Source organism: Zingiber officinale, chromosome 11B (genome assembly GCF_018446385.1).
Source record: "Zingiber officinale cultivar Zhangliang chromosome 11B, Zo_v1.1, whole genome shotgun sequence".
NCBI lineage: Eukaryota > Viridiplantae > Streptophyta > Magnoliopsida > Zingiberales > Zingiberaceae > Zingiber > Zingiber officinale.
Genome location: NC_056007.1, coordinates 45,616,132 through 45,642,062, shown reverse-complemented (window position 1 = coordinate 45,642,062; position 25,931 = coordinate 45,616,132). Strand labels below are relative to the sequence as shown.

Sequence of the window (25,931 nt, the reverse complement as noted above, 5' to 3'; positions counted from 1 at the left end):
TTTATGATTTGGGGTCACAGGACAGGAGTACTCCGACAGCATCCCGTCCACTCGGTCACTCATCAGGAGCAGTGACGACAGAGTGCACGGTTGTCACAGCCCTACCCACTCGGTCTCGCCATTTGTGTGTGAGATGATTGACTGGCGTCAGGGGTGACCAGGACGCATCATTGACATCATATGCATTGATGCATTTATTTCTTGTGATTGTGTTTGCTGCATTTGGTTGGATGCATATGTTTGACATGCATACAGGATTTAGGGCACTTTCGGTTTGACGACCCTTTTGTTTGGATAGGAGTTCCTGGTGAGTACAGCTTCCTTAGTTACCTTTCAGTTTTGCATCTTTCCTAGATATATGATTAGGAAGCTGTATTCCATGTTTATTGCTGTTAGATATATCTTACTAGGCATGTCTATTGGTATTCGCTGAGTTGTTGAACTCACCCCCGTGGACTCTATATTTTTCAGGTACCAGGTTATTTATGGTGTCGCTTGGAGCATCCTGTCTGCTGGTCCCCACGTCACATCAGAAGACTTATCGATTTCACGTATGTTTTGTTTGTTTATGTATCAGTTTGTTTAGCTCTGTACTCCGGTTTTGTTTTTGGAGTGTTGATGTCATTATGTGGTATTTTGTATTTGTTGTTGGTTGTGTAAGCCTAGCCGGCTAGCAGTTTTGTGTTTTGGTTTTTGTACAGCCGAGTGGGCTGCTTTATTTTTTTTACTGCGTGGTTGTGTCAGCCAGAGGCTGAATTGGATATTAACTGCGTGGTGTTTGTTTTCTTTTATTGTTATTATTCCAGCCGCATGTGGCTGAGGTATATAGTGCTTGTAGAAAAGTTTCAGATTGTCCGTCGTACAGGGGAGATGCTGCCGAAATTTCTTCGGACAGAGACTCCTCTGGGGCGTGACAGTAACCATGCTTTCGAGGTTTTCCAAATAGTTCTACCCATTGAACTTAGTACAAAATCTTGGTCTAACTAGTTAGAATCCATAAAGGATAGCTTCGGTCAGTTCCACTTAGCCAAATATACCAGGTCGAAGCCATATCTTCCTAGACATGCGATGACTAAGTTTCCCCAACGTACTATCATCCAATATTTCACCAGTACCGTGGGTCAAGTTAAACCTAGCTTATTTTAATCTATACTTAATTACCCTGCCGGGTAGTCTACTCTTGGTTACCCTTATTGGGTGGATTAAGTTCAGAGTTGTCAGCTATTCTGGAGCCTTCCTTTGGATTTTAATTTGATTTTAATTTGATTTTGATTTAATTTAATTCGAATTTAACTTGATTGAAATTTAATTTGAATTTTAAGTTTATTTATTTGATTTTAATTTAATTTGAATTTTAAGTTTATTTAATTTTAATTTTGATTTAATTAATTTAGTTTTATTTTTATTGTTTTTCTTTTTAGCTTGTTTTTAAAGTTTTAATTATATTCCTTTAATTTTATTTGTTAAGATAATTATTTATTTATTTATTTATTAAGATCAATTTAATTATTTATTTGTTAATTAAAATAATTTTTGTTTTTTCTCCCCCTGGATCATAGCCTTGATAAGGTCTATCAAGGTAACAGACTTGATCCTTGGGGACCTAATATTGACTAAGTCCAACTTGATTGACCAAGTTGGACTTAGGTACCCATGCTTGGACTACCTTTCTATTATTTCTATTTACTAATGATAAATACGATTTGTATTTTCTTTTAGTTTTAAATCCAAGTCCAGATTTGTTGTAAACGGCTCGTTATTTTCCAAGAATCAGATCCAGATTCTTGGAACCCAAGGTGAACCGTTCCAACGTGTCCTTGAGTTCTTTAACTTGAGTTTTCAAATTGGAATTTTCTTCCTCAAGTTGTTGGACTTGAGTTGAACTTCCAATTTGAACTGACTCAGTTAAGGGACTTGAGTTAGTCACTTCTTAAAGAGTTGTTACCTCCTTTAGAAGTGACTTGACTCGGACGTTAGATTTGGCCAACTTCTTAAGCAAGTAAGGAATTAAGTTTTCTGAATCATCTAGGTTAATACTAGACATTATAGAACTTATAGTGGGTTTGGGTCCTTCAGAAACGGATATGGATCCGTGGCTTCGCTCGGACTTGGTGTCTGATTCATTCTCGGTTTCGGATTCAAGCTCGGACTCAGTTTCGGAAACATGTGCTAGTACTGGTAAAGCGAGGAGGCTTGCATGTTCTTCTTTATCGGATTTAGATTCGTCTGATGACTCAGACCATGTTGCCTTTAACACTTTCTTCGTCTTGCTTGTACCTGCAAATGACGCAACACCTTTCTCCGCCGGAGTAGTATTAGTCTACTCAAATAATTCGTTAATTAAAACATGCTTACCTATTTTCGTATCAGAAATACCTTCGTGAAGCTCAATCAGCTTCTCCCATAACTCCTTCGCACTTGAGAACTTTCCAACTCGATCAAGCTCTGAATTTGTTAGTCCGCACTGTAGGGTGTAGGTTGCTTTGGTGTTGACCTCTACTTTCTTGATTAGGATAGGATCCGAGTTCTCGCATGGTGTTGGTTTGCCGATTCCGTCAGTTGGTAGTTCGAATCCAGTCTTGACCATCATCCATATGTCGAACTGGGCCTGGAGAAAAGACTCCATTCGGCACTTCCAATAGCCGAAGTCTTCGCCGGAGAAGAGCGGGGGACGAGCAGTACTATAGCCTTTTTGATGGGCCATTTGAGAAATAAATCTTGCACACAAAGAAACAAGAAGGCTTGTTCCAAGACTTGGTCTTGGATTAGTAGTGCAGAAGAAAGATAGAAATAGCAATTTACAAATTTTGAGATAAAAATAATAAAAAAATAAAAAATATTATTAAAATAATAAAAAATAATATAAAACTATTATTTCAAAATTTGCTAAATGTGATATTTCGTTAATCCCAATCAATTGTGAAAAGATGAAAATGAATTTTTTGAAAATAATTTTGGAGGGAAAAAACGAAAGACGTAAGGTTTTATTTTTAGCCTAAACAGACAAAAAAGCCACAAAAAAAATGCTCGAATGGTGGTTTCACTTATTCGAAGCGACCCCGCTCTGATACCAATTGTTGGATCGAGAAGCGCGAGAGGGGGGGTGAATAGTGCTCATGGCTTTCACTCGGTTCGGAATCGTAAATCGTTCGATTAAACACTTGAGTAACACAGTGGAATAAAAGAGAAAAAACAACACAAACACGAGGGTATTTACTTCGTTCGGAGCCGAGCTCGACTCCTACTCGAAGGGCCGCAATCCTTGATCGCTTACCGTGGGCAACTTCTAATAGCTCGAATAGAATTACAAGTGAAGTACAATAATCAATAAGAAATGATTAAATTATACCGACGACAATATGAATAACTGAAGATTCGGAGCTCCGGGTCGTCAGGGGGTCGTCGCAGCACTTCGGGATCGTGTCATTAGCAGCTAGTCGCAAAAGGATTGCTTGGAATGAAATTGTTAAGAGCTGCTGGTCGAGACCCTCTTATAAAGGGTGTTCAAGGTGCCTTGAAAGCCATCTAAGGCGCCTCCATGCTGGCCGAGTCACACGCTAAGATAGAGGCTGAACTAGTCGAACCTTATCAGGTTCACGGCGCCTTCATGCTTCCTCAAGGCGCCTTCATCCACCAGTCCAAGGCGCCTTGAGCTTCCTTCAAGGCACCTCCAAGCCTGCTTCGCAGCCAGCTCATCTTTTGCACCCGAGGCGCCTCCAAGCTCCATGGAGGTGCCTCGGACACTGTTTATCCGAGGCATAACCTTGTTCTTTCATACCTGCAAGATATGTTAGATCCAAAACACAAACATATCCTACAAAACAAAAGTTAGCACATATAATATCATAAATATGAAGTTTGACAGTCATCGGACTGTCCGGGTCTGACTTCGGATTTCCAACCGGAAACCCTAGGTCGATCCGACGCCTACTGTTCCCTCTATGGGGAACGCAGCCTCACCTACTCCACTCAGGAGATTTACCTATTGCCAGTGCGATCCTCCAGATCGACTGGACTTTTACTCGGTGCTCGATGCTTCCGGACTTTCTGCTGGACTTCCGCTTCTCGGCTGGTCCAGTCTTTCACCTGGTTCGCAACACCAGGACTTTCCACCTAGGGTTACCCCCCTAGGACTTTTGCCTGAAGCACTCGACCCACCAAGACTTTCCGCATAAGGTTACCACCGCCTATGACCTAGGGTTATCACCCCCTAGGGTTTTCACCTTGCCTAACCACAGTTAGGGCTTTTGCCTAAGTACACTTAGGACTTTCCTGCAATCTCATTCAGACTGTTAGATCACCACACACCTTAACTTTGAATCCTTTTCCATTATCAAAACTCAGGTTCGATCGTCGGATGCTTCCCGCACCAACAGTTGTCAGTAACTTACTTAATTAGTGGACATTCATAATCTTAAACACATGGTGACTAACACACTCATAATAAGAAGGAGCCCATAATGTAATTTGGGATTGGTGCGGTAGTGCGATAATAACTCTCTAGTGGAATGAGTTATTATCGATAACTTGAGTTGTGTGTTCGGGGCGAGCACGGGATACTTAAGCTCATCGGAAGGCCAAAACCAATTTCTCCTCTAGGTCCCTGTCGTAGCCTCATTATAGCCTCAAGTCCATCCAAATGTAAGGCTCTTCTTGGTGTCCAAGAAGGGGGCCGGACAATTGCTTGGTGACCAAGCATTGGCCGGCCACATCCTCTTATAGGGGCTGGCCCTATTGCTTGGTGACCAAGCTTGTAGGGGCCGGCCAAGATTAATTCAAATAGGAGAGTTGTTTTGAATTTTTAAAATCTTCTCTTTGTAGAAAACTATAAGTTTTAAAAGAGATATTTTAATTTTTTAAAATTTTCCTTATTTGAATTAGGCCACATGTTTTAATAGAGAGTTTTAAAAGTTTTAAAACTTTCCTTTTTAAATCATCCTCATGATTTAAGAAAAAAAGGAAGATAAGTTTTAAAATTAAAATTTTCTATCATCATGTTAAAAAAGGAAATTTTGTAAGAGAAGTTTTAAATTTTAAAACATGGTTTTAATTTTTAGAACTTTCCTTTTTTAACTCCTACTTTAGGAAAGAGAGCTTGTAAAATTTTATAAGAGTTTTTTCTTGTAAAATTTTATAAAAAGTATATTTCCTTTATTCCCTTGATGAGGTGGCCGGCCACCTTGCTTGGTGCCCAAGCAAGGGGGTCCATATTAAAATAAATAAAAATCATCACAAAATCAAAATTGGTGATTGATTCAATCAAGAGGAAAGAAAAGGAAAAATAAAAAGGAAAAAGGAAAAACTCTTGGATGATTTTATTTTTTGTAAAAAGTTTTTCCTTATTTGCCTTGGGAAAGTAATATAAAAGAAGGGGTGAGGGGGGCTTCATGAGACACAACTCTTATTCTTTTGCTTGGTGATCTCTTGGTGGCCGGCCCTTTTCTCCTTCTCCTTTCCCTTTGCTCTCTTCTCCTTGGTGGTGGTGGTGGCCGGATTTTAGAAGAAGAGGAAGAAGCTTTTGGGTGGTGTTCATCTTGGAGGATCATCGCCCATACGACGTCCAAGGCGAGGCGAGGAATACGGCAGAAGATCTCGAGGTCATTAGCTTACAAAGAGAAGGTATAACTAGTAGTTTTCTTCTGCATCTTACTAGTTATTTTCTTTGTAAGAATTCTAAATACAAAAGGCAATTAGATCAAGTTTTTTGAATTTATTTTTCAAGTTTGTGTTTTCTTCTTTTTCGAATTTGTGATTCGATTGTTCATTTTGGTTAAGCTAGAGTTATTTAAGGAAATTAAACATTAGCTTTCCTTAAAAGGCTTTGAATAGGCGGTAGTGGTTGCTCCCATATCCAAGTAGGCCATGTGCCTCGCCATGCAGTCCTGGAAGCAAATTTTGGAAATTAATATTTAATAGAATTAATAACATAGGTGGATTTGAATCAATAGTGTTAAGTTCCGCTTGCGATTCAAATTTAAATCATTAAGAATAGATAAGTTAAATTTGGAATCAATGATGTTAAGTTCCTTCTGCGATTCCTAATTTAACTTCTAAAGAACACAATAGATTATTTAAGGAAAGGTTCGACACTTGTACAAAATTTTTTGTACAGTGGAACCGGTACATTTTCCTAGGACTAACCAACAGTTTTGACATCCATCTGCCAGATCTCATAATCGTGGTATGCTGCAATAGCAAACATGATCCGAATGGACTTAAACATCACTACTCGAGAAAAGGTTTCATCATAGTCAATACCATGAATTTACTTGAAACCTTTAGCTACCAAATGACCCTTATAAGTAAGTCCATCCATGTCAGTCTTTCTCTTAAAGACCCACTTACACCCAATGGGTTTGACGCCTTCAGGTGGATCAACCAAAGTCCATACTTGGTTGGTGTACATGGATTCCATCTCGGATCTCATGGCCTCTTGCCATTTCTCAGAATCTGGTCTCATCAAAGCTTCCTGATAGGAGGTAGGCTCGTTCTCAATGAGCATAACGTCATCATGGTCAGACAAGAGAAATGAGTATCTCTCAGGCTGATGACGTATCCTGTCAGACCTACGAAGAGGTAGGTCTACTTGAACTGGTTGTTGTTCCTCAACTCCTTGTGGAACAATCTCATCATCCACAACATTTTGTGGTTCCAGTCCAACTTCCATCAAGGCTTCAGTGCTATGGTCCATATCTTGAACTTCTTCAAGATCAAACGTACTCCCACTAGTTTTTCAAGAAACAAAGTCCATTTCTAGAAATACCCCAGTCTTAGCCACAAACACTTTGTGTTGACTGGGAATGTAGAAGTAATATCCCTTCGTTTCCTTGGGATATCCTATAAAATAGCACTTATCAAATTTGGGTCCCAATTTGTCTGAGACTTGACGTCGAACGTAAGCTTCACAACCCCAAATCCTCATAAAAGACATCTGGGTATCTCTCCCAGTCCTTATCCTATATGGTGTCTTTATCACAGCTTTGGATGGAACATAGTTAAGTGTGAAGGCTACTATGTCTAGAGCATATCTCCAAAAAGATATAGGAAGATCTGTGTGACTAATCATAGATCGTACCATATCTAATAGGGTACGATTCCTCCTTTCGGATACACCATTCCACTGTGGTGTTCCATGAGGAGTGAGTTGGGATAGAATTCCACACTCAGCTAGATAGTCACGAAACTCATGCCTAAGGTATTCACCACCTCGATCTGATTGAAGTATCTTAATACTCTTGCCTAGCTTATTTTGTACTTCATTCTTGAATTCTTTGAACTTTTCAAAGGATTGTGATTTATGTGTCATCAGATACACATAACCATATCTACTGAAGTCATTAGTAAATGTAATGAAGTACCTATAACCACCTCTAGCAGCGACATTGAAAGGGTCACATACGCTCTTTCACTGTGTCCACTAAAGGGAGTCTTGGTCATCTTGCCCAGTAGGCATGACTCGCATGTCTCATATGATTCAAAATCAAATGAGTCCAGCAAACCATCTTTATGGAGCTGGGATAAGCGATTCTCATTTATATGACCTAAGCGACAATGCCAGAGATAGATTCGGTTCATTTCATTTGACTTGAACCTTTTGGTACTTATGTTATAGATAGGGTTCTCTAAGTCTAGAATGTAGACTCCGTTCATCAGAGGTGCACTACAATAGAACATATTATTTAAATAAATGGAACAACATTTATTCTTTATAATAAACGAAAAGTCTTTCTTGTCTAAAGAAGATACTGAAATGATGTTCTTTGTGAGAGCAGGCACATAACAACATTCATCTAATTCTAGTACAAGCCCAAAGGGTAGAGATAGATAGTAAGTTCCTACAGCAACAGCAGCAACCCGTGCTCCATTGCCTACTCGTAGGTCCACCTTGCCCTTCGTCAATGTCCTGCTATTTCTCAGTGCCTGTATATTAGTACAAATGTGAGAAGCACATCCTGTATCTAATACCCACGATGAAGAAATAGAGAGATTGTCTTCTATAACATACATACCTGAAGTAGAAATCTCATTTCTCTTCTTCATAAGATCTTCCAGGTATACTTTGTAGTTCCTCTTCCAGTGCCCGGTCTGACCGCAGTGGAAGCAGGTAGCATCCTTGGCAACCCCTCCTTTAGGTTTCATTACCTTGCCTTTACCCTTGGCTTGGGTCTTTCCCTTACCTTTAGGCTTTCCCTTGCCTTTATGCTTTTGCACCATCAAAATGGAGTTGGGCTTTACCTTCTTAAGGTTGAGCTCAAGCAGTGGCTTATCAATTTCGTTTATGTTGTAATTCATGACAAATTGACTATAACTTTCTGGCAAGGATTGCAAGATCAAGTCAGTGGCCAATTCGTGGCCAAGTGGGAATTCCAACCTCTGTAGGTTCTCTATGTACCCAATCATCTTGAGTACATATGGACCTATGGACCTACGGGAGTCCCATCTTGCATCTTGCACTGAAACAGTGCCTTAGAGATCTCGAATCTCTCGCGCTTTGCTTGTCCTTGATATAGTAGACGAAGATGTTCAACCATATCATAAGCAGTCATCAACTCGTGTTGCTTCTGAAGCTCAGAGTTCATGGTTGCGAGCATGAGGCATGACACATCTAATACATCATCTTGATGCTTCTTATAAGCATCTCGGTCAGCTCGCGTGGCAGTGGCAGGAGGTACCTCCAGAATGGGCTGCTCCAGGACGTACAGTTTTCTTTCTTTTGTGAGAATGATTCTCAGATTCCTGTACCAGTCCAAGAAATTAGCTCCATTGAGCTTGTCCTTGTCAAGGACAGAACGCAGGGAGAAAGTGATCGTGTTTATCGACATGACAATCTACAACAGAAATAAAGCAAAAAGTAAATATCATATTCCATTTATCATTTAATTAGGCCTTTGACTAAATGATGCTCCCACTGAATTATAGGGCTTTTGAAGAATCAAGTCATGAATGTGGATAAACCACACTACTAGATTCATACCAATTAGCTATAATTCTCGTGGGACGAGATCTACATCATACTACACCTTGAGTTAGCTTTGGCTAAATCGCCCAAGACTTAGTATGATCGGTAGATAACTAATTATCAATTACATCTCTATGCAACTCTTGTTCATAGGATCAAGATCCTCATTTATATTAAAACTTGAGTTAGCTTTGGCTAAATCACCCAAGATTTAGTATAAATGTGATTTTTATCCTATCTTCCAACCTTGGAAAATGCCTATAGTTATACCCGATCCAATTGAGTTAACTAGTTATACTCAATCTAATTGAGTTTGTATTCACCCAAGCTTTGATAGGCGGGACCAAGATTGTCCCTCCGCACCCTACCAAGATAAAATACATTGCTCTGCTTTGGAAGATTCAACAACAATAAATGATTGAGGTAGTGATGGGTATCAAAACTTGGTATGCATTTCGAGTTGATTTGAATAAGATCTAATCTAATCGTGAATGTGTATCATATATGCATTAAGGCACTAATTACCCTACATTAGCATGCATCACATACACACAAGCAAATAATTTGTTATGAGGTCATGGCCCTACTACGATCTTTTCAAGCCAATGAAAAGATCGGACGGTCAACCTAGAGTCAACGACTTCTTCAAGCGCCTCCTTTTGACCGCCATGTGTTGATCACACCCTCCTCGTAACTCTTTCTTGAGTGGACCTTCCACCGCTTCATTTTGTACATTACAAATATGAAACTCGAGTTACATTTGAGTCTAAAAACTATTTACAATAGGAACTTAAAAAGAAGGTATGACGCGCAGGTCGTATATCAATACAACACACACAACACAAAAATGGCACGCAGGCCATATTATTAAATTACAACACATTTTAACCAATCATATTGGGGTTTTTGGGCCATGACCATTACAATATCACACATAATTCTAAATTATGTATTTTACATAAATTTCTATAATTTTACTACTGTTTTATCAATTTTATGAGTCACAACTTCCCGGCGGTTCCATTTAGCGGTTTTCGGGCGTGATCACGGGACAATGCCCCTTATGGGGTTAGGGGCAGCACCCTTTCTCGCGAAATGAATATCGCGAGTGTCCCATCTTGATCTAACAGTGCCTTAATCCACTGCCCCAAAACAATTTGGGCGAGGCCTTGCCGTTTCAGAAGGTTCTTCTCGGTATTCGAAGCCTACAAGTGTTCAAGCACTTGTTGCTTCGCCTTTATGAGAAAAATACTCAAAAAATCCATAAAAATAGTAAACTTACAGAAACTTATAGATCTGAAATCTTTTCATAAAAATAAAAACAAAACATGTACACGCTTCGTACGTGTCTCTGATACCACTGTTAGCAATTCGACCCACAAAAACCGCTTTTTGCGTTGCGGAAACCCCGAAGCAAGCCACGGATCCGTGCGAAGATAAATATAAAACTTTCAAGTACATGTTTGTCTATACTAGATCTACCTTAGATCTACATGAAAAGAGCATTACCCTTGTAGCGAAGCCCTTCGCTTATCCCGCTCGTCCAAAGAGTTGTCGGATCTCGTAGAGTGTCAAGCGTACACTCCTCTACACGTATCCACACGAACAAAAGGTGGAGAAAAACCACTTAGAGTGTGCTAGCACTCTTGGTGGTCACGTCAATGGAGGAGAGGGAGAGCAAGAGAAGAGAGGAAGAGGAAGAAGAAGTTACAACAAGCACAAAATCTTGCACTCATGTGGCCTGCCACATAAAGGAGGGTTTTAAATCTCCATGTAATACCAAGAGTCATGGCTCTTGGTCTTCCACATGAGGTGGCACACAATGATGTGGCCTTGATGATGTGGAACATCATCATTGGCCGGTCCCATGCCAAGTCACAATGATGTGGCATTTGGTCAAGTCAAACTTGACCCTTCATCTTCCCTCTCAAGTCAAGTCAAACTTGACCTCTTTATCTCCCATGGTTGATCAAATCTAACCATTTGATTCAAATCAATTTAATTTAATGAATCTCTATTCATTGAATTAAATTGACTCAATGAATCATAATCTAAATTAGACTTATTCAACACATGAATCAAATTGAGTCCAACTCAATTAGTCTAATTTGGATTACACTTAATCTAATTTGGTTCATCATATGAACCTAATCTTCTTGGTCCATCATATGAACCTAATCTCCATCTAATTGCCCTTTGTGTGTGACCCTATAGGTTCTTGTAACGTTGGCAATGCTCCTAAACCCATTTAGAAACATAAGTAATGAGCGGTATCTAGCAACACATCATTACTACCCAAGTTACAAGAATGTTGAGATCCAACATCACCTTTGTGAGTACTAATTGTGACTCTCACAATATATGACAATGTCCTTCTATCCTAGACATCTAGATTGATCAATTGAGTTATACCGTGTCTGTAACGCCCGCCCCTTTTACCACTCCTGCCTAGTGAGGGCGGGGTTACTTTCTTAAACTTAGACTTAGTAGACTTAAACATCCATACATACATACAGCGGAAGCATATCTATATTCTTTTTTTTTTCCTAGAATCATACTAAGCATATGAGTATGAAATAACATTGTTCAACTTAAATAGTCATAGTATTCATTTCTAACACATGCATAGGGAATCATAAAAGACATCACATAACATAACATATTATTCTAAGTTCACTTCAGCAGGTTATTTTATTTCTTTAGCCAAGTCACCATCACACATCTCTTGCCCCTTCCTCCTGCTCCTCTAGTTTATCCATCATTTACCTTTATCTATGGTACAAGGAAAAGTATCTGTAAGCGCTCAAGGCTTAGTGAGATCCTTTCCTACTCACAAAAACCAATATATCACTTATAATCATCATATCATACATAATGGAATAAATGACGCTCATATCATATAATTAAAACATATCATATCATGGCATGAATTCCAATAATATCGTAACATAAAGTAAACAACATATTATGGCATAAATCTTATCATGGTATAAGTAACATCATATCATAGAATAAATCATATCATAACATAAGTAATCATCATATCATGGTATAGATCATATCATAGCATAGGAAATCATCATATCACGGTATAGATCATATTATAACATAAGAAATCATCATGTTGTTAGAGTGTATACTAAAAGCCTAGCTTTTGGTATAAACATTTATCTAGAAATAAGAATCACATTGGTCAAATATCTACATTTATGATAAATGTAGTTGTTCAATTAATTTATATTGTAGATAACATGGTGTGTGGTGTCACACACAGAGGATCATGTTATCAGTACCTTATAAATTATAAACAGTAGCTCACGACCATAATGGAAAGGAACAAACCATTGGAAGGTCGTAGTGTAATTAGGTATTAGTTTATCTTAACTATATAATTACACTAGTACACTTAGAGTGTATTGAGTAGGACCATTAGAGGTCGTTTCTTTTATACTGACTTTATAAAGAAACAAAGACCTCAGTTATTATGGAAGTGTGTGCTCTTAATCCTAATATAATAACAAGCACATATATTTGATATTTATTTCTTTAATTTATCAATGGGTGAGATTTAGTTCGATGAATCAATAAGCCCGATAAGTTGGGAAATGATATCACTTATAGTGTGTGTTGTTGACTATAGAAGGAAACTGTGTCCTAGTGATCTAGGTTGAGAATGTCCCCAAGAGGAGCTCATAAGGATTGTCATGTTAAACCCTGCAGGTGGACTTAGTCCGACATGACGATGAAGTTGAGTGGTACTACTCTTGGAGCTAGATATTAATTAAGCGAGTTGTTAGTAACTTACTTAATTAGTGGACATTTGTTATCTTAAACACAGGGAGACTAACACACTCATAATAAGAAGGAGCCCAAAATGTAATTTGGGATTGGTGCGGTAGTTCAATAATAGTTCTTTAGTGGAATGAATTATTATTGATGAAATTTAGTTGTGTGTTCGGGGCGAACACGGGATGCTTAATTTCATCGGGAGACCAAAACCAATTCCTCCTCTCGGTCCCTATCGTAGCCTCTAGTATATAGATATTTATACCCACCGCATACTCACCTTCTTACCCATCCAATGGGGCCGGCCAAGCTAGCTTGGAACCCAAGCTAGGGCCGGCCAAGACCAAGTGGATGAGCCATGTAGGTGGCCGGCCAAAGCTTGGGTCCCAAGCTTAGGTGGCCGACCACTAGAATATTTAAAAGGATTTTTATTAAAATTATTTCTTATGTGGATATCATGATTTAAAAGAGAGTTTAAAAATTAAAATTTCCTTTTATAGCTTTCTACAAAGATTAAGAGAAGAGATTAATCTCTTTCCTTATTTGTAGATTAAAAGGATGGTTTTAATTTTGGTAAAAACTTTCCTTATTTGTAAATCATCTACATGTTTAAAGAGAGTTTAAAATTTGAAATCTTTCCTTATTTGTTGATTAAAGGAGGATTTTAAATTTTAAGAAAACTTTCCTTTTAATCATGTTCATGATTTAAAAGAGAGTTTAAAATTAATAATTCTCTTTTATTAGTTTCTACAAAAGATTGAGAAAAGATTTGATATCTTTCCTTATTTGTAGATTAAAAGAGATTTTAATTTTTAGAGATAACTTTCTTTTTATCCACATGTTTAAAAGAAAGATTTTAATTTATTAAATTTCCTTTTTATAAACCAATCATGAAGGGATTAAATTATTGGAGAAATTTTATAAATTTCTGGAGACAAATTAGGAAGTTTTAATTAATTAAAACTCTCCTTGTTTGTAGCTTTGGTGTGGCCGACCATGTAAATTAAGAAAAGGAAAATTGTTTTAATTAAATAAATTTTTCCTTTTCATGGAAAAATAATTAAGGAAGTTTTTAATTAAATTTCCTTATTTGCCAAGACCAAGGATTATAAAAGAGGGGGTAGAGAAGGCTTCATGGTGAACAACCTCTATTATTTCTCTCCTTCTTTTCCTTGGTGTTGTGGCCGGCCAACCTCTCTTCCTCTCTTCCTCTTGGTGGTGGCCGAACCTTCTCTATTTGCTTGGAGCTCTTGTGGTGGCCGGATACTACTTGGAGAAGAAGAAGAAGAAGGAGAGAAAGCTTGTATCCCTTGGAGCTTGGTTGGTGAAAAAAGATCTTCATCTTTTGGAAGCTTTGTGCTTGGCCGAAACTTGAAGAAAGGAGAAGAAGGTGCTTTGGTGGATTCTCATCTCGGAAGATCGTTGCCCACACAACGTCCGAGGTTAGAAGAGGAATACGGTAGAAGATCAAGAGGTCTTTCTAAAAGGTATAACTAGTATTTTTTCTTTCCGCATCATACTAGTTATTTTTGGAAATAATACCAAATACAAGAGGCTTACGATTCTAGTATTTCGAATATGTTTTTCGAAGTTGTGTTCTTTTGTTTTATTTTTTTCTTGTGATTTGATTATTCTTTTCGGTTAACCTAAAGTTATTTTAGGAAATTAAATATTAGATTTCTATAAAAGGTTTTGTCTAGTCGGTGGTGGTTGCTCCCATATCCAAGAAGGCCATGTGCCTCGCCACGTCAGTACTGGGAACCAATTATGGAAATTAATATTTAATGGAATTAATAACTTAAGGTGATTTGGGCCGAACGTGTTAAGTTCCGCAGGAGATCCAAGTCAAAACCTAAAAGAACAAATAGATTAAGTTTTGGATCAAACGTGTTAAGTTCCGCAGACGATCCAAAATTTAATTTAAAAGAACACATGGTAGCTAGGAAAAGGTTCAGACCTTTGTACAAAATTTTTGTACAGTGGAACCTCTAGGCTTTCTGAGTAGCAACCAACACATGTCATGGTATAGATCATATTATAACATAAGTGTACATCATAGTCATGACATTTCTTTTCATAACATCAAGGCATCATATCATAACATAACTGTAAGCATCATTTCACATCATATCGTAAGCATGGATGCAAGATGTCCTTTAAAACATGGGTAATGACATGTGCAATATGCTTTTCAAAACATGATTTATGCCATGGGTGAGATGTCTTAAAACAATATCATATAGTACTTGAAAATAATCTCAACATGAAGGGCCCGGCTTAGTACCACATACATACATAATGCGCGCATCCTAAGTAGACCCAAGGTAGCTAGTCTTGAACCTACTAGGAAACTAGGCCCGTAGCTCGGCCTAGGGGCACGTAAGGAGCTCACCCTTTACTAGGCCCGTAATTCGACCTAGGGGCGCATAAGGAGCCCACCCTTTTGGTACAAGTCATTCAAAGTAAAGTACATGTCATATCATATCTTTATCATTTCATACATATCCGTGTCATTCTTAGCATATCATATTCGTGTCATTCATAGCATATCATGTTCATGTTATTCATAGCATATCATGTTCATGTTATTCATAGCATATCATGTACATGTCATTCATAGCATGTCATGTTCATGTCATTCATAGCATATCATGTTCATGTCATTCATAGCATATCATATTCATATCATTCATAAGGTATGCATAAATGGGCACATAGCCATGCATACTTGGGAACATAGCCATCATACTTGTCTTGGGCACATAGCCATCATATTTGGGCACATAGCCATTATAGGTATCATTCTCATGCATGGTTCATAAGCGTACTTCAACTAGCAATATAATATATCATGGAAGGAAAAGAAAACATAATCATGCATGGATCACGAGTTAACTTCTTCTAATTCATATCATGGCAAAGGAAAATACATAATGAGTCATAATTTAATCTAAATCCTCAACCCACTAAGAGTGGCCGAAACATGCATAGGCTCAATTAGGTTACATAAAATCATACAAGCATATGAACCCTAATTCATTTCTATAACATTTATCATAGGCAACCACATGAGCATATTAGGTTAAAGTTTCAAGCTTCCTAAGTCCACCAAAACATAGGTGGCCGAATGCCACAATACATAGGTTCTAAGCATATGAGTACCCTATAAATTTCATAGCATATCATAGAGAAGAATATAAACATGTTAGGGTTGAATTTAGGCTTGCCTAAGCCCTACATTTCATGTTGGCCGAAAGTTTATCATGTGAAAATCCTAACCCTGAGCAACATGAATCTCAAGTGCTTTATGTTATCTTCATATCTTTTCATAAGGTAAAACATAAACAAGCTAGATTTGAGGTTGAGCCTCCTTAAGGTATTAAATCCCTTCATGGCCGAAACCTTAAGGTAGGGTCCTACTAGTTCTAAGCAACATACAAGTATAAAACATCAAGAAAAATATTCATATAACATCATAGAAGAGATCATAGGCATGTTAGTTTTTAAATTGAGCTTCCCTAGGTTTTAAGCCTCTTCATGGCCGAACCCTAAGGTAGGGTATTACCTAACTCCAAGCCTCATACAAGCATGAAATATCAAGATCATATTCATAACATATCATGGGAAGAAACTTAAGCATGTTGGTTTTGGTTTTTAAGTTTCCATAAACCTTACAAGTGTCATGGCCGAAAGTTCCCATAAGAACTCTAGGTTTTAATCCATCTAAACTCAAACAAAAATCACATAGAAACTTGTACCATAGGTGAGGGGATACTCACATCCTCTTTCTTGGTCTTTTCCTAAGAGAAGGTACCCTTTGTGAAGAGAAAGAAGAGAGCTTCTCCTCCTAGTGCTCCTTTTTGCTTCTCTTGCTTGTGAGAGGTAGATCTTGAGGGTTCCTTCTTGTGATTTGGTTTTCTTAGGTAGAAAACCTTAGTTGGATTTTCGGGAAAGAAGAGAGGATGCTCTAGGTCCCGGCAATGGTGAGGGAAGGGAAGAAAAAATGAAATCCTTTCTTTGTTTTTCCTCTTATGCTAGGTGGGAGTAAGAGGCAAAAAGAAACTTTGCCTTCCCTTCTTCTTAACTCATCCTTTATTCTCTTAATGATGAAGAAATGTCTTCATTCATCTCCTTTTTGCTCTCCAATTCCCTCATCTTGTCATTCACGAAAATGAAAAAGAAGGAGAAGAAGACAATTTGTCTTTTTCTTGTTTTCTTCTTAATCAAGAGAAGGAGGAAGAAAGCTAATGGAATTTTTCTTGCTTCCTTATTTTTATCATGCTCTTAACTTTATCTAGAGTTTCCATTCCTCCTTTAACAATAAATTATGATGGTCTAGTGGTAATTCCATAATCCTTAGCTTAAAAAGGTTCAAGGTTCAATCCTTGACCAATTCCTTTTCTTTTATATATTTTTGGTTCTATTTTATCTTTTTATTCTAAGAGAAAATCTTAACATACTTAGCTTAAGAGATTCGTGGGTGTTATAGTGTCATCCTCTAATCAATCTATGTCTTGGACTCCAAGTAGACTCACTATAATCAAATGAGCTCAATATCTCATTTGACTCATTTGGGCATGGCTATGCACTTAGTGGTCTTACTCTATCAAGAATCATGATGTCACTCCCGTCATATAGGAGGGATAGATCCCATCTACATCACACATCCCTCCGCATAATTTGTTACATACCCAGTAATCATCTTTATAGTCCACCCATTTACGGGTGACGTTTGACGAAGCCAAAGTATGCAACTCCTTATGTAGGGAACCATGGTGACTTCAGGTCCAAGGACTAATGATCATACTAATAGTCACATGAGAAAGTATATGACACTCATATAACGATCCATGATACTTTCTCATGGCGGGTCATTCAGTATGCATTCTCCAATGCTTACCCATGTGTCAACTTGATTTCTCTATATCCATGACTTATGAGATCAAGTCATCGAGTTGACCTACATGCTAGTCTCATCGCATTAACATTGTCCCTGAATGTTAATACTTGACTAGGAATGATTAAGAGTAGTGTTCTCTATATCATCTCATTATCGATTCAACTAATCGATTGATATAGATAAGAACCTTCTACTCAAGGACGCTATTATACTAAGTTATTTGGCACCAATACAAGTAAGTATAATAACCATAAAGAAATGATTTATAAATATAAAGGAATATGATACATCAAGTCCATACAACAATCATCACATGTCCAGGCTCTAACTAACAATCTCCCACTAGCACTAGTGCCAATCAGTGTAGGCTCTAAGACCCAATGACCTAGTGCAACCATCATGCTTTCTCTGTGCCAAAGCCTTGGTCAAGGGATCAGCAACGTTCACCTCTGTGGGTACTCTGTAAATTTTCATATCTCCTCTATCGATGATCTCTCTAATGAGATGGAAACGCCGTAGTATGTGTTTGGTTCGCTGGTGTGAGTGATACCATGATTTTACTACATTATTCTCATTCACACAATCATGGTTTGATGTAGTTTTCATATATAGAACCCATATTTACACTACATTTCTATACATTATATCAATTTTAGACTTAATTGTAAATTATGTTATTACAGCTCTATTTGATGCTAATATTTGTTTGTTATCTTGTAGGTAGGCATCAAAGGTTCTTGGATTGGGATGAATCTGAACCAAAGTTGTGCTCGGATCGGAGTTTTAACGAGGCGATCAAGCTCCAGAACATTCGTAGCCGTCCATTCAAGATTGGAGTAGATCTACACCATCCATTGAGAATCTGGTCCATCCGACCTAATGAGGAGCAGATCTGAGCCATTGATGAAGATCAGGAAGTTTTGATCTAGATTTGAGTTCATCCAGCCGTTGATCAAGCCCCGAGAAATCTAGACCGTCCGATCAAATCTGAGGAGGTTTAAATCGCACAAGAAGCAACAATGATTCCTGGGCTCGGCGTCGTGATTTTCTCTACAGTATCATCTTCTTCTTCGCGCGACAGCCGCAATTCTCATTCCCGATTCCAGATTCGCAAGCAGTTCTTCTTCAACGCCGGTGATTCCGAGGTCACAGAGAGCGGTCGAGGGTGTTTCCCAGTCCGCAGTGCTTGTTTTGTCCGCTGTAATCCAGCTCGAGGGTGTTTCCCAGATCTGGATTTCCATCGGCATCAGAGCTCGAAGGGTGTTTCCCAGAAGCTTCTGATTGCATTTCCGATTGCCATTCAATCAGCGACTCCAGTCGATCTGATCATTTGGTTGAGTGTAGCAACTTCCAGATTCATGCTCTGTTCCTTGTGCGTTGAGGATTCCATTTGGTTGTGTGCCCGAAGGATGTTTTCCAGAGGCTATGAACATTTGTCTGGATAAGTGGGAAGCTCGAGATTCAAAGGTGGTTGCCCGAAGGATGTTTTCCAGAGGTATCTCTGTTTCTGGCATAATGAAGAAGATCTGCTATGGGTTTGGAGTTTGTGGAATGCTAGGGTTTTTGTTTACTTTATCTTGTCTTTCAATCATCCATGAATTTGCTCAGATCTTGAGATCTGAAAGTATAGATTGCACTTAATTCTTTGTTCAGCATTTCATATTTTAGTTTTCTGTTTAATTTTAGCTCTGCAATTCCATTCCTGATGTTCTACTTGCAATCTCGAATTTGTTAAACTTCTGCAATCTATGTTGTTAAGCTAACCAATTAGTTTGCAATTTAGTTTTAGTTTTGAATTATAAGTTTTGATTAACACTAGATTGTTTAGTTTTGGTGATTTAATTAGCTAATTCTTGTTATCTGCATTGGAACAATTGTGGTTGTGATTAAGTGTAATTTGTGAATGTTTAACTGGAGGAATTGTTTGTTTACCTCTATCTAATATTTTTTTGAATGAGCTCTGGAGTGTAATTGTTGGAATATATTGGAATTAAGGATTGAATATAATTCGGGTTCTCCAATGGTGTTTTAGTTTGCGAATTTATTTGTTATTGAGAATGGGAATTGAATTACTTGATGTAATGATCTTTTAGAATCTAGACTTTACTGATGTTAATATGATGAATGAAGTTGATCATGTCTAGATAAGAACATTCTTTCTTTGATTCTATTCTTGATCATGGTGATGTAAGATTTTGATTGGAACCACTTCTAGAATTCACACATTCACTAGTTATCCTTGGAAAAATACGACTTGGGACTCGTTACTACAACACTTGTCTTAATTTTAATGAGTTTGAATCTTTATTAATTTGGAGTGCCTTGTGATATGCAAAAAGGCTGACACTAGTGAGCGAGGTTCCTTAGCCTGTGCAATTGCTCCATTATTGTCACAATAGAGCTCTATAGGATCGACTATGCTAGGAACCACCCCAAGCTCAATAATGAACTTGCGGATCCAAACTGCATCCTTTGCTGCTTCTGATGCAGCAATATACTCGGCCTCTGTTGTAGAATCAGCAACTGTGTCCTGCTACGAACTCTTCCAGCTCACAACATCACCATTCAAGCAAAACACAAACTCAGACTGCGATCTATAATCATCCTGGTCAGTTTGGAAACTGACATCACTGTAACCCTTTATATCTAGCTCATCATCGCCTCCATATATCAAGAAATATTCTTTAGTCCTTCTCAATTACTTAAGAATATTCTTGACCGATATCCAGTGATGCTCACCTGGATCTGACTGGTATCTGCTCGTCATGCTCAAAGCATACAAGAAATCAGGACGAGTATATAGCATGACATACATGATAGATCCTATGGCTGAAGCATAAGGGATTTTAGCCATGAGACCTCTCTCCTCTCTAGAAGAGGGACTTTGAATCTTTGAAAGACTCACACCATGTGACATCGACAGAAATCCTTTCTTGGAATTTTGCATGGCAAACCATAGTAATACCTTGTCAATATATGTACTCTGACTTAGGCTAAGAAATCTCTTAGATCTATCTCTATAGATCTTTATGCCTAGAATACAGGCTGCTTCACCTAGTCCTTCATTGAGAAACAATTCCCCAGCCAAGTCTTTACAGACTGCAGCAAAGGGATGTAGTTTTCAATGAGTAGTATATCATCCACATACAATACAAGGAAGACAACTGTGTTCCCAATGACCTTCTTGTAGACACAAGGTTCATCTTCTTTCTTGATGAAACCAAACTGTTTGATTGCATCATCGAATAGAAGATTCCAGCTCCGAGAAGCTTGCTTTAGTCCATAAATGGACTTATGCAGCTTGCATACTCTGCCAGTATACAGTGGATCTACAAAACTCTCAGGTTGTGTCATGTACACATCCTCGTGCAAGTTTCCATTCAGAAACACGGTTTTGACATCCATCTGCCAAATCTCATAATCGTGGTATGCTGCAATAGCAAGCATGATCCGAATGGACTTAAACATCGCTACTGGAGAAAAGGTTTCATCATAGTCAATACCATGAATTTGCTTGAAACCTTTAGCTACCAAACGACTCTTATAGATAAGTCCATCCATGTCAGTCTTTCTCTTAAAGACCCACTTACACCAAATGGGTTTGACGCCTTCAGGTGGATCAACCAAAGTCCATACTTGGTTGGTGTACATGGATTACATCTCGGATCTCAAGGCCTCTAGCCATTTCTCAGAATCTGGTCTCAACACAGCTTCCTGATAGGAGGTAGGCTCATTCTCAACGAGCATACGCCGTCATGGTCAGACAAGAGAAATGAGTATCTCTCAGGCTGATGACGTATCCTGTTAGACCTATGAAGAGGTAGGTCTACTTGAACTGGTTGTTGTTCCTCAACTCCTTGTGGAACAATCTCATCATCTACAACATTTTGTGGTTCCAGTTCAACTTCCATCAAGGCTTCAGTGCTATGGTCCATATGTTGAACTTCTTCAAGATCAAACGTACTCCCACTAGTTTTTCTAGAAACAAAGTCCGTTTCTAGAAATACCCCAGTCTTAGCCACAAACACTTTGTGTTGACTAGGAATGTAGAAGTAATATCCCTTCGTTTACTTGGGATATCCTATAAAATGACACTTATCGGATTTGGGTCCCAGTTTGTCCGAGACTTGACGTCGAACGTAAGCCTCACAATCCCAAATCATCATAAAAGACATCTGGGCATCTCTCCCAGTCCATATCCTATATGGTGTCTTTATCACAACTTTGGATGGAACACGGTTAAGTGTGAAGGTCTGTGTCTAGAGCATATCCCCAAAAAGATATAGGAAGATCTGTGTGACTCATCATAGATCGTACCATATCTAATATGGTATGATTCCTCCTTTCGGATACACCATTCCACTGTGGTGTTCCAGGAGGAGTGAGTTGGGATAGAATCCCACACTCAGCTAGATAGTCACGAAACTCATGGCTAAGGTATTCACCACCTCGATCTGATCGAAGTATCTTAATACTCTTGCCTAGCTGGTTTTGTACTTCATTCTTGAATTCTTTGAACTTTTCAAAGGATTGTGATTTATGTGTCATCAGATACACATAACCATATCTACTGAAGTCATCAGTAAATGTAATGAAGTACCTATTACCACCTCTGGTAGCGACATTGAAAGGGCCACATACATCACTATGTATAAGTCCCAACAAGTCAGTTGTTTTTTCACTGTGTCCACTAAAGGGATACTTGGTCATCTTGCCCAGTAGGCATGACTCGCATGTCTCATGATTCGAAATCAAATGAGTCCAGCAAACCATCTTTATGGAGTTGGGATGAGCGATTCTCATTTATATGACCTAAGCGACAATGCCAGAGATAGGTTCGGTTCATTTCATTTGACATGAACCTTTTGGTACTTATGTTATAGATGAGGTTCTCTAAGGCTAGAATGTAGAGTCCGTTCATCAGAGGTGCACTACAATAGAACATATCGTTTAAATAAACGGAATAACATTTGTTCTTTATAATAAACGAAAAGTCTTTCTTGTCTAAACAAGATACTGAAATGATGTTCTTTGTGAGAGCAGACACATAACAACATTCATCTAATTCTAGTACAAGCCCAGAGGACAGAGATAGATAGTAAGTTCCAACAGCAACAGCAGCAACCCGTGCTCCATTGCCTACTCGTAGGTCCACCTTGCCTTTCGTCAATGTCCTGCTATTTCTCAGTGCCTGTATATTAGTACAAATGTGAGAAGTACATCCTGTATCTAATACCCACGATGAAGAAATAGAGAGATTGACTTCTATAACATACATACCTGAAGTAGAAATCTCATTTTTCTTCTTCTTAAGATCTTCCAGGTATACTTTGCAGTTCCTCTTCCAGTGCCCGGTCTGACCGCAGTGGAAGCAGGTAGCATCCTTGGCAACCCCTCCTTTAGGTTTCATTACCTTGCCTTTACCCTTGGCTTGGAACTTTCCCTTACCGTTAGGCTTGCCCTTGCCTTTATGCTTTTGCACCATCAAAATGGAGTTGGGCTTTACCTTCTTAAGGTTGAGCTCAGCAGTTCACAACATGCTTAGTAGCTCAGGCAGTGACTTATCAATTTCGTTCATGTTGTAATTCATGACAAATTGACTATAACTTTCTGGCAAAGATTTTAAGATCAAGTAAATGGCCAATTCTTGGCCAAGTGGGAATTCCAACCTCTGTAGGTTCTCTATGTACCCAATCATCTTGAGTACATATGGACCTACGGGAGTCCCATCTTGCATCTTGCACTGAAACAGTGCCTTAGAGATCTCGAATCTCTCGTGCATTGCTTGTCCTTGATATAGTTGACGAAGATGTTCAACCATATTATAAGCAGTCATCAACTCATGTTGCTTCTGAAGCTCAGAGTTCATGGTTGCGAGCATGAGGCATGACACTTCTAATGCATTATCTTGATGCTTCTTATAAGCATCTCGGTCAGCTCGCGTGGCAGTGGCAAGAGGTGCCTCCGGAATGGGCTGCTTCAGGATGTACAGTTTTCTTTCTTGTGAGAGAACGATTCTCAGATTCCTGTACTAGTTCAGGAAATTAGCTCCATTGAGCTTGTCCTTGTCAAGGACAGAACGCAGGGAGAAAGTGTTCGTGTTTGTCGACATGACAATCTTCAACAGAAATAAAGCAGAAAGTAAATATCATAATCCATTTATCATTTAATTAGGCTTTTAACTAAATGATGCTCCCACTGAATTATAGGGCTTTTGTAGAATTAAGTCATGGATGTGGTCAAACCACACTACTAGCACTACTAGAATTAAGGTAGAATTAAGGTCTTTAAGGACACACATAAATGCCCTTATAGTATACTTTTAGTGACACTAAAGCTATGGTGACACCATCGAAAAATGTATTGATATGCGGTGTTAGCATAGACCCTCTAGCATTCCTGACATTTGTATAATGTCATTATATAATATTTATGCTAACTTCAAAAGTGTCTTAAATATAGGAATATAATGACAATCGAAATTGTCACGAAAACATATTTCATGGACATTTATGCATGCCTTTTTATTATGTAAATAAGGACAAATGTAAATGTCACCTAACCTAATTTATATTGACAATTATAAATGTTTTAAATTTTTATATAAGGACAATAAATTATGTTAGTAATGATAATTTATAAGGATATTTTAAAGTGTCATCTTATATAATCTATAATGACATTATGAAATGTTAATTATAATATTTTATAAAAACATTAAATAGAAACAATTAGAATACACCACAATAAATTAATAATATTTATTCAGAACACAACATTCATCACATAATAGAAAAAGTTACACATCATCACAATTTAACCATCATCACAATAAGAATAAAAAATTTTTATATCCAAAATATCCAATCCATTCACCATGTCATCATATATAATTCATCCCATCATCACAAAAATACAAATGCATTACTAATGTAAAAGTATTGAATCCAATGTTAACTAAATACTAACAAATCATTGAATTTTAAAACTAACAAAGTCTTATAAAATAAAAAACTAACTAATTTACTATCAACCATCTTCAACCATCATATGCAAAATCTAAGTACCTGTCACCTACAAATACAATCAATAAATTTGTATAAGTAAATTAAACAATGAAAATATAAACCTAATAAACATAATTTAAAAGATTGAAAAGCATACCGAATGAGAAACATATAAAATATTATTCTATATGCACTAATAGAAATCTTCGCACATTGTCAACTGCAAATACATTTCATATTTATTTAAAATTTTAATAACATGATAAATATAAAAAATTAATAATATTTCACTAAAATGTTTAAATCATACCAAATGACAAGGCCAAGCTATCAGTCCTCCAAGTGCATCCTCAAACCTTTGTAAAAGATCATAAGGTCTAATTAAATTTTCTTCGGGTTCTAGGACAACTAGTACTTGTACTTCACACCAATTTGGTCCTAATTTTTGTCTCCCTACTATATTATTTGGATCCATGTCAAGGAGCAATCCTTTTGCTACAGTTTTTGTTGAATCAAATAAACTTTTGATCAAGACAGAACTTTCAATCTACATGAAAGTGAAAGATATAACATCAATTTTTCAAGATGGGTAGAATATATAATAAAATAGAAATTAAAAAAAAAATCTTACCTGTAAGGTTGGACGAGATGGAATAGAACCTTGTGGATTGCTACTTGATGAAGTGTGTCGACTATTATTAGAATTTGAAAGAGGATTTGTGCTTGATTGTTCAGAAATCTTTGTTTCTAACATTGTAATATGTTGACCTTGCTTTTTGATTTGTTCATTCATCTGTTCTAACTTTGCATTCTGTTCCATAACTAGTCGATTGCATGTGCCACGACTAGGAACTACTCCCCATAAATCAGATGGGCTAATTCCATCACCAAGCATACGTACTCGGCCAGATCTATCTGGTCCCATGATTTGAGTAAATATATCATTCGGGCTCACTTGATCATTGTAATCTTCAGGAAGTTGATTTTCTAGTTCTTTCATTGCAGCCTTCAAGACATATTAAGATTTAGTTAATACATAATGATAATTAAGATCCTGTCTGAATAGGTATGCAAATGGAAGCTACTATAGCGCCTTGGGAATTATTTGTTACATATAAGTTGATTTGGCATTTAAGTTTATTCAGTAGTTAAAGGATTTTATCAGGTTCTTATCTTTAAAAATGCATAACTAAATATGTAAATTAGTATGGAATCCCTATAACTATAACTCTAAAGCATTTTGGCTGAATTTTACATTTACTATGTCTAGAGATGCGTT

At 37.7% G+C, this 25,931-nt stretch overlaps 1 protein-coding gene across 3 annotated transcripts; it reads right to left on the bottom strand.

Annotated features, from left to right (window-relative positions):
- Positions 1-24,547: 24,547 nt before the first annotated feature.
- On the bottom strand, positions 24,548-25,653 carry LOC122034854. Of its 3 annotated transcripts, XR_006126797.1 has the most exons (3): positions 24,963-25,171; positions 24,810-24,872; positions 24,548-24,719 (listed from the first exon to the last, which is right to left on the bottom strand). XR_006126797.1 is itself a non-coding variant. In XM_042594217.1 (2 exons), the coding sequence occupies exons 1-2, from the start codon at positions 25,650-25,652 to the stop codon at positions 24,705-24,707; spliced, it is 384 nt and encodes a 127-aa protein (XP_042450151.1). In that variant the 5' UTR covers position 25,653; the 3' UTR covers positions 24,548-24,704. The 3 variants fall into 3 exon arrangements, 1 of the variants encoding a protein (XP_042450151.1); XR_006126798.1 differs by lacking the exon at positions 24,810-24,872; XM_042594217.1 differs by lacking the exons at positions 24,810-24,872; positions 24,963-25,171 and adding an exon at positions 25,284-25,653.
- Positions 25,654-25,931: the final 278 nt, after the last annotated feature.